This window comes from Trachypithecus francoisi, unplaced genomic scaffold, assembly GCF_009764315.1.
Source record: "Trachypithecus francoisi isolate TF-2019V2 unplaced genomic scaffold, Tfra_2.0 Lachesis_group13, whole genome shotgun sequence".
NCBI classification, from domain to species: Eukaryota; Metazoa; Chordata; class Mammalia; order Primates; family Cercopithecidae; genus Trachypithecus; species Trachypithecus francoisi.
The window spans coordinates 73516690-73529572 of record NW_022681458.1 but is presented as its reverse complement, the minus strand read 5'-3'; the positions used below and the strand labels follow the sequence as shown (position 1 = coordinate 73529572).

General features: G+C 38.9%; 1 protein-coding gene across 2 annotated transcripts in view; it reads left to right on the top strand.

Moving 5' to 3' along the window:
• The window catches only part of CERS6 (ceramide synthase 6), a 325070-nt gene extending 312343 nt beyond the window's left edge, over nucleotides 1-12727 (top strand). The window contains exons 9-11 of one of the 2 annotated variants that reach the window (XM_033231236.1): nucleotides 3277-3433; nucleotides 4020-4043; nucleotides 7076-12727. In XM_033231236.1, coding sequence (XP_033087127.1) covers nucleotides 3277-3433; nucleotides 4020-4043; nucleotides 7076-7228 — 334 coding nt within the window. In that variant the 3' untranslated portion in view covers nucleotides 7229-12727. The remainder of the gene's footprint in view (nucleotides 1-3276; nucleotides 3434-4019; nucleotides 4044-7075) is intronic. The other variant, XM_033231237.1, reaches the window with a different exon arrangement.
• The last annotated feature ends 156 nt before the right edge of the window (nucleotides 12728-12883 follow it).

Sequence of the window (12883 nt, the reverse complement as noted above, 5' to 3'; positions counted from 1 at the left end):
ACACTGGGACCTGTCAGGGACTCGGGGGGTGAAGGAAGGAGAGCATTAGGACAAATACCTAGTGCATGTGGGGCTTAAAACCTAGATGACAGGTGGATGAGTGCAGCAAACCACCATGGCACATGTATACCTATGTAACAAATCTGCATGTTCTGCACATGTATCCCAGAACTTAAATGATACAAATTAAATTTTTAAAATATAAAAAAAAAAAAATTTCTGGAATAAGAATGAAAACTAAATTTTTAATTTTTAATGTTTCCTGTTATGGGACATTTTGGTTGTTTGCTGTTTTTAAAATATTTATAGATATTTTATGTCTATGTATTTGAAATTAAGTCTCTGACTCCCTGCCATACTCAATGGCCAGAGCTTCCAGAATAGTGTTAAATAATAATGGTTATACTTTTTGTCCATTGTTTTCCTGATTTTAAAGGAAATAATTCTGGTGTTTATTAATATGCTGATTTGAAAGGGTTACAAAAATCATAGTAAGTCCTTTGTATTCTAATTGTTAAACATCAACAATGAGGAATTAAACATTACCAAGTATCTTTGATGCTGTTGAAATCATTACATTTATACCAATTTGGCCTATGTTTATACTATGTGAACAGATTTCCTAATATTATCCCCCTTCCCCACAGTGAATACAACTATTTCATGAGGTATTATTCTTTTAATGACTTGTAAAATTCAAATCATTAAATTATATCCTATCGTTTTTAGAATTTTAACATGTTTATTATGTATTACGCTTTAAAGACAACTAGTGTGGCAGGGTTGAAGACAAACTGTTAGTCTCATTCTAGTCTATAAATAGGAGTGGCAGAAATTGGGGGATGGGGAAGAATCTATTTGTCTATTTCATTTTTCATTCTCCTTTTTCCTTTAATTTTTTGAGACAAGGTCTCACTCTGTTACCGAGGCCGGGGTGCAGTGGCACAATCATAGCTTCATTGTAACCTGCAACTCCTGCTCAAGTGATCCTCCTGCCTCAGCCTTTCGAGTAGCTGGAACTGCAGGCGTCTGCCACCATACATGGTTAATTTTTATTTTATTTATATAGAGATAGGGTCTCACTCTGTTGCCTGGGCTGGTTTCAAACTCCTGGACTCAAACAATCCTCCTTCCTCAGCCCCCCAAAGTGCTGGGATTCCAGGAGTGAGGCACAGTGCCTAGCCTCTCCTTTTTTCTTTTTTCTTTACCTCTTATTCCAACTGCAATAATTGTTTTTCTCTCTCTCTCTCTCTCTCTCTCTTTTTTTTTTTTTGAGATGGAGTCTTGCTGTATCACTCAGGCTGGACTGCAGTGGTATGATCTCGGCTCACCGCAACCTCCGCCTCCTGGGTTCAAGCAATTCTGTAGTCTCCTGAGTAGCTGGGACTACAGGCACACACCATCACACTCAGCTAAATTTTTTTTTTCTTCTTCTTCTTCTTTGTACTCTTAGTAGAGACAGGGTTTCACCATCTTGGCCAGGCTGGTCTTGAACTCCTGACCTCAGGTGATTCGCCCACCTTGGCCTCCCAAAGTGCAGGGATTACAGGCGTGAGCCACCGTGCTTGGCCTGTTTTTCTCTTTTCTAATTCACAAAGTCCTTTTCTAACCTCTCTCAAAGCTTTCATCACAGTTTCTTTTATTTAAATTATCTATTTGTCTTATGTTCTTATATGAGTGATCTGTGTCTTAAATTCGAGAGTTTTCTCTCCCTTCCCTTTAACCACTAAGTATTGTCCACCTAGCCTCTCCTCTAGAATCAGATTGTCCCAGCAAAGTGCTGCAGTGGCAGGCAGTAGAAATGCACTTAGGCGAGTTTTCTTGTGGGTCTCCAAACCATCCCTGGGGTAAGCTGAGGAGGAGAGCAGAGGGTAAGAATGATTCCAAAATGATGCAGGTGCTGTGCTTCTCTATGGCAGCAATATGGGTCCAGATGACATGAGTCAATTTCCAAGTGCTTAGGAGCAGACACAGGCAGGGACCAGAGCAAAGCACTAAAACCAGCCTTTGAGGTATCTGCTCCAGGTGGCTGTTCCATTCTAGTTCTCATGATAGATTACAGAGACAACCAGTTACCTCAAATAATGTTTCCTAATTCAAATGCATACTCTTACGTACTCTTAAAACTAAATACATTCATTGTTCTCTAATCATTTTTGTGAAAATCCTTCCGATACTCATTTCAAGGCATCACTTCAAAATGATGTCTTTCAATTGTCAGTGCTTTCCCAGGGGAAGCCTTACACAATTAAGGACCCTCTAATGACTCTCCTACTAGATATAAGCCTACGTCTCACTCATATTCTCACTTCCACTGTGTTCTTCCCTGTGCTAGGCGTATGGCTTGTACTTAAGTAATGTTTAGGAGTTCATCTCTTTTTTTGCAGTGTATTGGCATTGAATGGCATTCGTCGCACTTATTTAAAGCCCAAAAGCAACTTCAAAGATCATGCAGGCCTTTTAACAAATAGATACAGCATCCCAACCAAAAAAATGAATGAAAATTAATGAAAGAAATGATGGCAAAAGTGAAGGAGGAAACATATGATCCAACAATTCCACTTTTGGATATATGCCTGAAAGATATATACTCAGACTGATATTTGTAGACCAGTGTTCTTAGTAGCATTATTTGCAATGGCCAAAAGGTAGAAGCAACCCAAGTTCCATTTCAGTGGATGAGTGGATAAAACGTGATATATACTAACAATTCAGCCTTATAAAGGAAGGAAGTTCTGACACATGCACAACATGGATGAACCTTGAAGATGAATCAAGCCTGTCACAAAAGGACAAATACTATATGATTCTACTTTGATGCTGTAGCTAAGGTAGTCAAATTCATAGAGACAGGAAGGAGAATGGTGGTTGATGCAGGCTGGTAGAATGGGTACAGAATCTTGGTTTTGAAAGATGAAAAGTGTGCTGACCATGAATGGCAGCGACGGTTGCACAACAATGTGAATTTACCTAATGCCAATGAACCATACACTTAAAAAAGTCAAGATGGTCAATTTTATGTTATAGTTATTTTATCATTTTTGAAGAAGCGAATAGAGAAAAAATATTCAACCTAAAACCAAATGAAAGTCACACCACCAGGGCAATTCTTCAGGAAATGACATTTCTAAGTACCTGGCAAACTTTCATACCATCCTGCCAGAGAGGGGGTTGTTGGGCGATACTGTTGACCTTGTGCTTTAAAGGAGTGACGAGAGTTCCTTGGAAAGCAAAGGAAGATGCCACGTTCACTAATCACTTGCTTCTTTTGCTTAGGGTGTTAAATACCACATTATTTGAAAGCTGGGAGATCGTTGGACCTTACCCTTCCTGGTGGGTTTTTAACCTACTGCTGTTGCTAATACAAGGGTTGAACTGCTTCTGGTCTTACTTGATTGTGAAAATAGCTTGCAAAGCTGTTTCAAGAGGCAAGGTAAGCTGTAACTCACTTTTTCCAATATGTGTTAGAAAATTTTGTTTCTGTAATTTCTCTGGATCAACTATTTACTATTTCATATTTCATCAAAATTGGTATTATTTCTTCAGAATTGAACAAAACTACCTAGAAACACAAACGAAAATGTCATTTCCTTCTCTAGTTCATTTTTTAAGTCTTCAGTGTTCCTTTGCTGGCGATGGCACCCAATGATATGCATTTGTAATTTTAGACTTAATAATATATTATTTGTTGTGTTTGCTCTCGCTCCTCCTGTCAACCATGGACTTCCTCTGATTATACTGAACAGAAATTTAATCACTTCTTTCCTTTTATGAGAAGGATCACTTGGTGCAGTATGCCTGTTTAAACAAACCTTTCTTTCAAACTGAAAAACAAATCTGTTCATGACTTCCAACAAGATTTAGTTAAATCTTTTTGGTTGAAAGTGGACTTGAGGTTGATTCGAATAAAGCTTCCTAAGCCTCAGCTCCCACCCTGTGTGTAGAGCAGAGACTTTTCCAGATCGTTCTCTGTGACATTTTCTTACTTGTTTGTTCTCTTCCTTCTGCTACCCTGGAAGGCTGGGAAGTGGAACCCTTTACATGTAAGTTTCTCCTCCTCTCTCTCTGTCCTTATCCTGAGTGCCTCTTGCCTGTTGGAGAGGCACTCAGATGCTTTTGTTTCCATGCATATTGTTCTGTCTAACCTATTGACACTGGCTAGAGGCTTCATGTGAGCTGCAGTTCCATGAGCTGCAAAGGACACTAGAGACATCTCTATTAGGGCCCTTTGGTGTGAGCTTGTGTTCTGCTAAATATTGCATGATCCAACAGAGAAGAAGAATTTCTTTCACTGGTGTTTAATATGTTGGCTAAAAGACAGAAATAGACCAAAGTAAAGTAGGAGAAACAGAACTAGTTGGAGGGGGAGCGGATCAACACATTGCAGAATGGAGGCCTGAGCATCAGCTGGGCCATAAGGTAGCACCTGACCATTCTGATTCATCAAGGTCAACAGAGTTGGCCTCTTCTGCAGGGGAAGTCGGGTCTTCTAGTCATGTAGTATGAAACCACTTCTCCGCACCATCTCTAGTAGAAGTCCTAATTATTTTGATCAATTAATTGTTCAGAAGCTAAAGTTCATTTTTCTCTGTGACCTCTCACTCTTTAAAATGATCATGTATTTCCATTTTAAAATCTCTTTGTCCTCATTTGGATACAAATTTAGTCAACATGCACAAAACTATCAATATAACAATAACTAAATATGCAAGAATGCTGCTTAGATTACTTGTGTCCTTAATTGCATTGCTATTTCTACCAGACATGTTGCCTGCTCTTCAACTTATTCCTTCTACTTTATGAAGAGATGATGATTAATTGTATTCTAGATCTCAGGCTTCAGAATATCTTAGCTGCCCTTGCGGCTCTCACCTGGGACAGTAGGATTCATCTTGGCCATGAGTTATTTTCCTCTGGGCTATTTTGAGATATCCTAAATTGTCCTTTCTTTGAAGGTAATGTAAGTATAGATTTTTCTAAGTGCAATTTAAAAAATCTGACTGAGCATGCAAATGTAAATTAATCACTTTGTAAAACTGGAGATTTCTACTTATGACTAATGGACTTATCAACATAGTGGAGCTTTACTATAATGCTGGCTTTGTGACTCACAATGTTTAAGTTCAATTACCTGTAGCCATTTTGGAGTCTGAGTATCTAAATCTGTTTGGAGATGGCCTGTGTGAGTTCAGTCCCATCTCAAAGGGTATTGGAGTGAGGTTCACTTTTACGATATTTACTTCATCACCACTGGTTGGCATAAAGCAGTAGTTCTGAGCTTTCACTTTCTCCTGACCCCACCCACCTGAGAGAGAGGACGTTCTCCCACAGGAATTGTTAGTTTCTCAAGTTGGGCAGAGTGGAGGGAGTCCAGGATTCTCATGTTAGAGTGTAATGGTAGCACAGACGGGATGTGATGTGGGAAAGCCCCCAGTTAATTCTGCCATACCTCCCACGGGACTTTGGCAACCTCCCCAGCCCACCCCCTAGAGAATCACCGGAGGACCAGATTGGGAACATTTCTATGAAGGGAGGCCACCAGGTCTCTTTTGTCACACTACTGAAAAATATAAGTAAGCAGTGATGAGTTACTCAAAAATCTTAAGGCCTTCTGGGTAAAAATGCTTACCATAATTTAGACTTACAGAGTAGGAGGTTCAAACTATTTTTATCTTAAAAGCAGTATTTTCTTAATTTCCCACAAAAATTACTTCCTTGTTAGACAGTAGGATTTTTCTCATCCTTGATGGTAATGTATAGATTTACATCTTCTCACCTTATTTTGACCTCCATGTGACTTAGGGAGATTGAATGGAGGATTGAAGAGACTTGGCAGGATGGAAGCCAGTTCTTTCTTTTTATGACAGTTTTGTTCTGGGCAATGGCACGATCTCGGCTCACCGCAGCCTCCGCCTCCTGGGTTCAAGCGATTCTTCTGCCTCAGCCTCTGGAGTTGCTGGGATTACAGGCATGTGCCACCACACCTGGCTATTTTTTTTTTTTTTTTTTTTTTTAGTAGAGACTGAGTTTCTCCATGTTGGTCAGGCTGGCCTTGAATTCCCGACCTCAGGTGATCCACCCACCTCAGGCTCCCAAAGTGCTGGGATTACAGGCATGAGCCATCTCGCCTGGCAGGGAGCCAGTTCTTGATGATCTGGTCAGTGGATTTTCCTCAGGAAATATTTCAAGCTCCACCCCACTCAGCAGGTTCTTAAGATGCCTCCTGGCCAGGCACGGTGGCCCACACCTGTAATCCCAACACTTTGGGAGGTCGAGGTGGGTGGATCACCTGAGGTCAGAAGTTCCAGACCAGCCTGGCCAACATACTGAAACCCTGTCTCTACTAAAAATGCAAAAATTAGCTGGGCATGGTGGTGCATGCCTGTAATCCTAGCTACTCGAGAGGCTAAAGCAGGAGAATTCTGAACCCAGGAGGCAGAGGTTGTGGTGAACTGGATCACACCACTGCACTCCAGCCTGGGCAACAGAGCAAGACTCTGACTCAAAAAAAAAAAAAAAAAAAAAAGATGCCTCCTGCTGCCATTTGTTGTGTGACATACGAAACAAAATTCCTAATTAATTATAGCATACACAAAATAAAAATGTAGTCATTAATGCATTAAAAAGCCAAATAGGAATTTTTTTCAATGTTCTGAGCTAGTGACTATCTCCATTGGTATGGTTAATTGAGAGCTGACTTTAAATTATTCTCAAGGAGAATGTGATCATCAATGAGTAAATTGATCCATTTGTACCAAATTCCTGTGACGCCATTCCAGTGGCACAGTATGCTACTTTTTGATTAAAAGCAGGATTCATGGTCTAGTACGTTCTGAATATGGAAAGATACCTTCAAGAGGTCAGGAAGTCTAGCCCTCCATGATACTTACCTTTGTCGCCTACATTTTATCTCTCCAATGAAGGGGAACTTATTGCTATGGCAATGTTCTCATCCTCTTCAATTTTTTAACATTGGGATCTGTTTCCCTTTGTGTATGACTGCATGTGCTTCTAGCGTGCCATACCTTGATGATTTCTTAGGTGCTGGTTATACTCACCTGCTTCTACTCCACAGGTGTCCAAGGATGATCGAAGTGATATTGAGTCTAGCTCAGATGAGGAGGACTCAGAACCTCCAGGGAAGAATGCCCACACTGCGACAACCACCAATGGGACCAGTGGTACCAACGGGTATCTCCTGACCGGCTCCTGCTCCATGGATGATTAATTACTCAAAACTACAAGTCCCAAGCAAAGTGAACTATTTGTTCCTGGAAGTATTTAATAAGTTGCAAATGCAGTTCCTTTCATAATATCTCAGCACCAGAAACAAAAATTAAGATTATCAAAGCATTTTGAATAGTGCACTGCCATGTGTCCTGTCTGTGAATGAAGAAGAATTGCCATTCTCTCTATGTAGGCATGCTGTATGTAATTGACACAAGGGAACAGTATTTGCATTTGTACTGTCTTAGAATATTATTTATTTTTTGTATTTGTAAATCTGTGGACAAAAGAGGGTTTCCTCACTCCTTTTACTCACTGGGCTCATGACAGTGAAGGAGATGCTCCATCTGCTTCTCCCCCTTTCTCTTGCTGTAGTCCAATATGCTATGAGCATCAGCTTACTTTGTCACTTAGAGCAAGCAAAATCCAGTGCAAGATTCTCGTTCAGCTCTAAATAGGTTAGCTTTCTTTTTGTTACAGTGCCCATTTTGAAATTGCCTATACTGTCTCAGTGACCATTTAAACCAGACGAACTAGGTGTTTAATATTTACTCTTCATGGTCAATTCGCAGTTCAAATTAAAGAAGATGGTTGTTGGAGAACTTTTTGAATGGTTTTGTATTAAATTGCTTTGAAATAGATTTCATTTCTTGTGCACACAGCCAAGATTTCTTCAATGGGTGTGATAGCTAGTTGAGGGTTAACCTTGTAGGTTATAGAGTGTGTTTGTTTGTTTGTTTGTTTTTCTCTGTGATGAGGTCAGTGCTCTGATTCTGAAGGAGGATATTCACTGAAGCTCGTAGTTATAAACAAGGAAATCACTGTTAAGAATGGGAATTTGTCCTGTGTTCTGGGAATAACATAAAGAGAGCAATAGATTTCAGCCAGGTTTTGCCACTACCCTATAATTAGTGCAGTATTCTGTCACATTATAAAAGAAAGAAGTTAAGTATATTTGGGGACAAAAAAAATCTTTCAAGAGTTGATAAAAATTACATGTGCAGTGCAAAGCACTTTAATGCAACCGGCTTTCAAGAAAAAGCCCTATCTAGTACTTGATGTTGATATTTTTATTTTGCTGAGCAAAATAAAGCCAATGGGAGAAAGACTATTTTACCCTTTGCTTTTCTCCTTAAATGTAATCCAGATGACTTTCCTGTTACTAGACACTGAGCAGCATTACACTACAATGCCTCTTTGGTTTCCAGGAATTTTTTTCAAGTGGGGCTGTTTCTGGAAAAAATGAAAAATTCTATTGGACAATGGCAATATCAACAATGAGGAGAAGTACTGAAGAATAAGTTTCCATAAGTCTTCTACACAGCAGTGTTATTTATGTACAGATAAGAAAACTATATGTTGGCCAAAGATTTTATCTCTTCTTCTAACTTTTAGTAAGAGGAACAAGGGATTATAAAACCCTTCATAAATCAAGAAGGCCATCACTTAAAACACGAACCCCAAACAAAAATGCCGTAATATAAATGTGTGAATCAGGGCCGTGAAGACAACAGCAGAAATGGTAACGAGTGTGCAGAAATACCAGAGAGTGCATATCCTGCTCAGAAGCATTCACACTTAATTCAGTTCTTTGAAAAAAAGCTTTGTGCCCACAATTTGCAATCTGTGGGTTAATAGTTAAAAGAATGCTCCCAACCAAAAAATTCTTACTGTAATATTATATCTTTCCCTACTTATTTACAAAATAATATGTTTCTGTTATGGTCCATAGTAATAATTGAAGAGGCTTAGAAGTACATCTGCTTGTTTATTGGGAAAACGATGCAAATAATTCTGCTTTTAGAGCCTTGTTACTTTATTTCACAAAACAGGCTTATGTCTAGGAGAGTAATTTGTGGATGGTTGAGTTTGTAAGAACAATCATAAAAAGACTTGTTAGTCATCAGAACATCTACTACTAAAATGCAGGTATATGTATAAAAAGTAATAGCATAGCTGAACATTGTGAGAAGGTAAAAGTTTCTTAATTAAAATATGAACATATTTAGCTTACTTTAGTGTCTGAGGCGAGTCCTCTCAATGGGTAAAATTAACTTTAGAGATCCATAATGTGTTCAGGTTTAGATCATATGACACCTGAGCTCAGAAGAATAATTTCAAGGAGGTCAGCTTGTAAATTAAAGGTTTAGCAGAACTGCATAAAATGAAGTAAATTGGGTCTGTCATTAGCAAAGACAAATCTAAGTAATCATTTTTCCCCCCAAAAGTTACTTAGACGGAGAACTGGCAACACTTGGGGCCTCTCTAAGTGATGGCATTCACTTCACACAGTCCTCTATGTTATCCAGAGATTTTTATTTCATTTTACATTTCAGGGCAGAGTTCTTTGGGGCTAATTAAAATAGGGTTTGCAGGCTTTTTATAATGTAGAATAATATATCTCCGTCTGTAGCTTTCCCGTGGTAGCCTGATAAGACTGAGAGAGAAAAATATGTGCAGTATCTCATCCTCCCCCTGTGCCGGGCCATAGCTTTGAAGTGTATTTTGTAAATTCAACTATAGGTTAGTCAGAGTGCTGTTTCTCATTAATTAACTTAGCCTGTGTTGATATCTCCTCCTTCCTGGTCACATTCAGACCTTCCCAGGGTACAAAGTGGTATGTAGAAAGGATTCTAGAAGAAGGAATACTTTATTCTCTAATATTAATAGCTTTTCTGGATCTCTTAGTAGGGGGGAAGTAGAAACCCAAATAGAATTTGGCCTCAGGTCAATAAATTATATAAAAACATGTGTTCTATTTATGTATATATATATGTTTCTCCAAAAAGTGATAAAACCAAAATATCACTGACTCATCCTTACCCATATTCTTTTCATAAAACCCACTCACCAGGTACAATAGAAACTTCCCTCCTTGTTTGTCAGCCTCCTGGTCATGTTCCCCACACACCTGAAGGTGGTAGAATCTTTTCAGCCTCTTAGCCAGAGAGCTAAATAGGGCTAAGTGCAGGTCATAGAGAACCTAAGACCATCATAGAAGCCAACTACAGTTCACCTTTCCAAATTTGGTCCTGTGGATGTTGAGCATAGGGAAGCAACTCTCAGTATTTTGGATTATTCAAGTATATGTGGTAAAAATGCAAATGATTGCCGCTTTACCCCAGGGTTTTATTAACATCCTACTTCTGCTGGGCTGCCAGACAGATGGTGCCCTGAGGTCTTATTATATAATGCCACAGGCATCTGGTCAAGGTAAACAAGACAGAAAGGGTAGGCAAGAAGCGAGATAAAATCAGATCGCCTTTGATCAAAATGGTTGGTGAACCTCCACATGTCCAGTTCTGTTGCCAAATTTTCCATTCTGAGTATTTGGTGGAGTTTGAATTTCAGCAAACTGAATGCCTTCATCTTGGGTAGAAAGGGCCTGAATCTTCCACATTATATTCAAACCTCATTGTTATTTGACCTAAGTAAAAAGTCAGATTTCATTTCCGTTTACCCGAGTTCGCTTTAAAGAGCTTTTCAAAGAGAGCTTTATAGGCATCCACAATTGTCCCCAATCTCTTCATGATTTTGCATTAATAGTTGTTTTTGTCCCTTTCTTGGAAATGTTAATGCCAAAGTTGCCTGAACATTTGAGTGTTTTTCTTAATTTCAAGTATAAAAATTATAAGATTCCAAAGGTATTAAAAGATTGTTTATCAGTATGTATGGTGATGTCATTATCTCCAGAGAGGGAGGCTTCAAGAAATCCTTTGGAAATAAAAAGTTAAATGTTTACATTTCATGTGGTATTTGAGGTCTTCAGGTTCTGATTAGCTTACTTTTTTTCCTTTGTCCTTGGCTGATATTCTGCTTTGTAATATAAATAATAATAGCCCTGAGGTGTTTCTAACATTTAAATAAGAAAAAAATCACATCGAAGTCAGCCTGCTGGAAAAGTGATCACATGGCAGTTCCAGTAACTTGTATGGAAAGAGAAAATGCAATGAGCCAGTTACTGCACTTGCCACTACCATGCTGTCCATGGAAGGAATAATCAACAGTTCAATTGTCACAAGCCGCCCTTGAAGAAAACGCAGCAAAATATTTTTAAATGAAGATATTGAAGTCCCCAGAGCCAGTGAAGGTTTCTTTTGGTAAAATGAAATTGTGCCATTCTCAAATTACCCCGTAGTGATGAGCACTGACTGGTTCACTGGCCACATTTTAGTTCTTCATAATAATAGGCCAGAAGAGGGCTCTGTGGTTTACCTCTGTGTGCACTGTCCCCTCCCCACCCCTAGGGGGCACTCAGTAGCTGCTGAGAAAGCCTGTCCACGAGGCTGTTGGAACCCCTCCAATAAATACTTAGAGGTAGTGTATCTGATGCTTGTTTTCATGGAGAAAACTGTATTGGAGATCATAAAGCATCATGAATATTTTTAATAGGATCAGCAGACACCCAAAGGAGAAGTTTAGCCTTTTCCAGGTATTTCCCACTTGAGTTCAACCCAAAGCCTTTGAAAGGAATGCATTACCACATGGCCACATGCTAAGACCGCACAGGGTCTAACACGGGGTCTAAGAAAGTCTCTGCAGCCAGATAGTACATGGTTTCTCCACAAAACTAGGCATTCTGGAGATTGCCCAGAAAGGGATGGGAGGGGACCGTTAACTTAAGATCTATCTCGCTTATTTCATACACTCACATTCCTTTCAGCCTCCTGGAGTTCCTGATAAAAGGAAGCCAGGGTGTTGACATTTTTTAGCTATTGATTTCCCAATAGCTTGTGGATCAATTGTACACCCACACTTCCTTCTCTGCCTAATTCCGTTTTTCTGAAAAAAAGTAGTATGCCTATATATGTGTGTTTTTCTTAACACGGGTCCATGAAAGTTTGGCTTCCTAGTTTGATGTCTGTTGTATGGCCTAGAAACCAGGGAACAACAACTATTGAGATGGTTTCTGTATTCAGTGAAAAATTCTATTTCATTGAGACAATTTTTTTCTTTATCCACAGTAATTATTTAAAACTGTCATCATGAAACTACTCTTAAAAAAATAAGATTGCCTGCAAAAAAAGAAATGAGCTATGGAATAGGAACAGTTATGTGATGATTCTGGAACTTTAACTTAGAGCTTCATTACTTTAAGAATGGAATCAACCTCTGAGTTTGATTTTCCAAAGTTTCATAAAGCCCCTAAGCTCATGATTTTCATCAACTCTTTGCCCACATAGTCATTTACCTCCAGAGCCATTTGTTGTCATAGAAGGGGTGGTGGTGTTTGGATTTGATTTTTTTCAACTTGCAGTGAGAAATAGGATAGGTGACAAAACCTTACTTGTTTTCTTAAGACAATTCAGTGCTTGAGCATCTCTGTCAGAAATGGAATGAAATACTGTTAGCCAATTAGAATTATTTTATGTATTGTTATTGTGTTTTGCTGATTTTTATATGAAAATATAATTATTCATTCTTGATCTCTGGAAGCAATCATTATTATGATGATCATTTTACTTTGGAAACACTTTCATAATAAAGATAAGTATTAAGAGTGCAGTGTAAGTGCCCTTTACTGTAAATGCTAACCAGCTCATGCGGGTAAAACATCACATCTCACTGGATGAGGTTAATAAGGGCTCACATCATCCCAGTAGGTTGTTACAAGCCTCGTCAAATCCCAGTATCACTGTGATCATTGAGAAAGTAA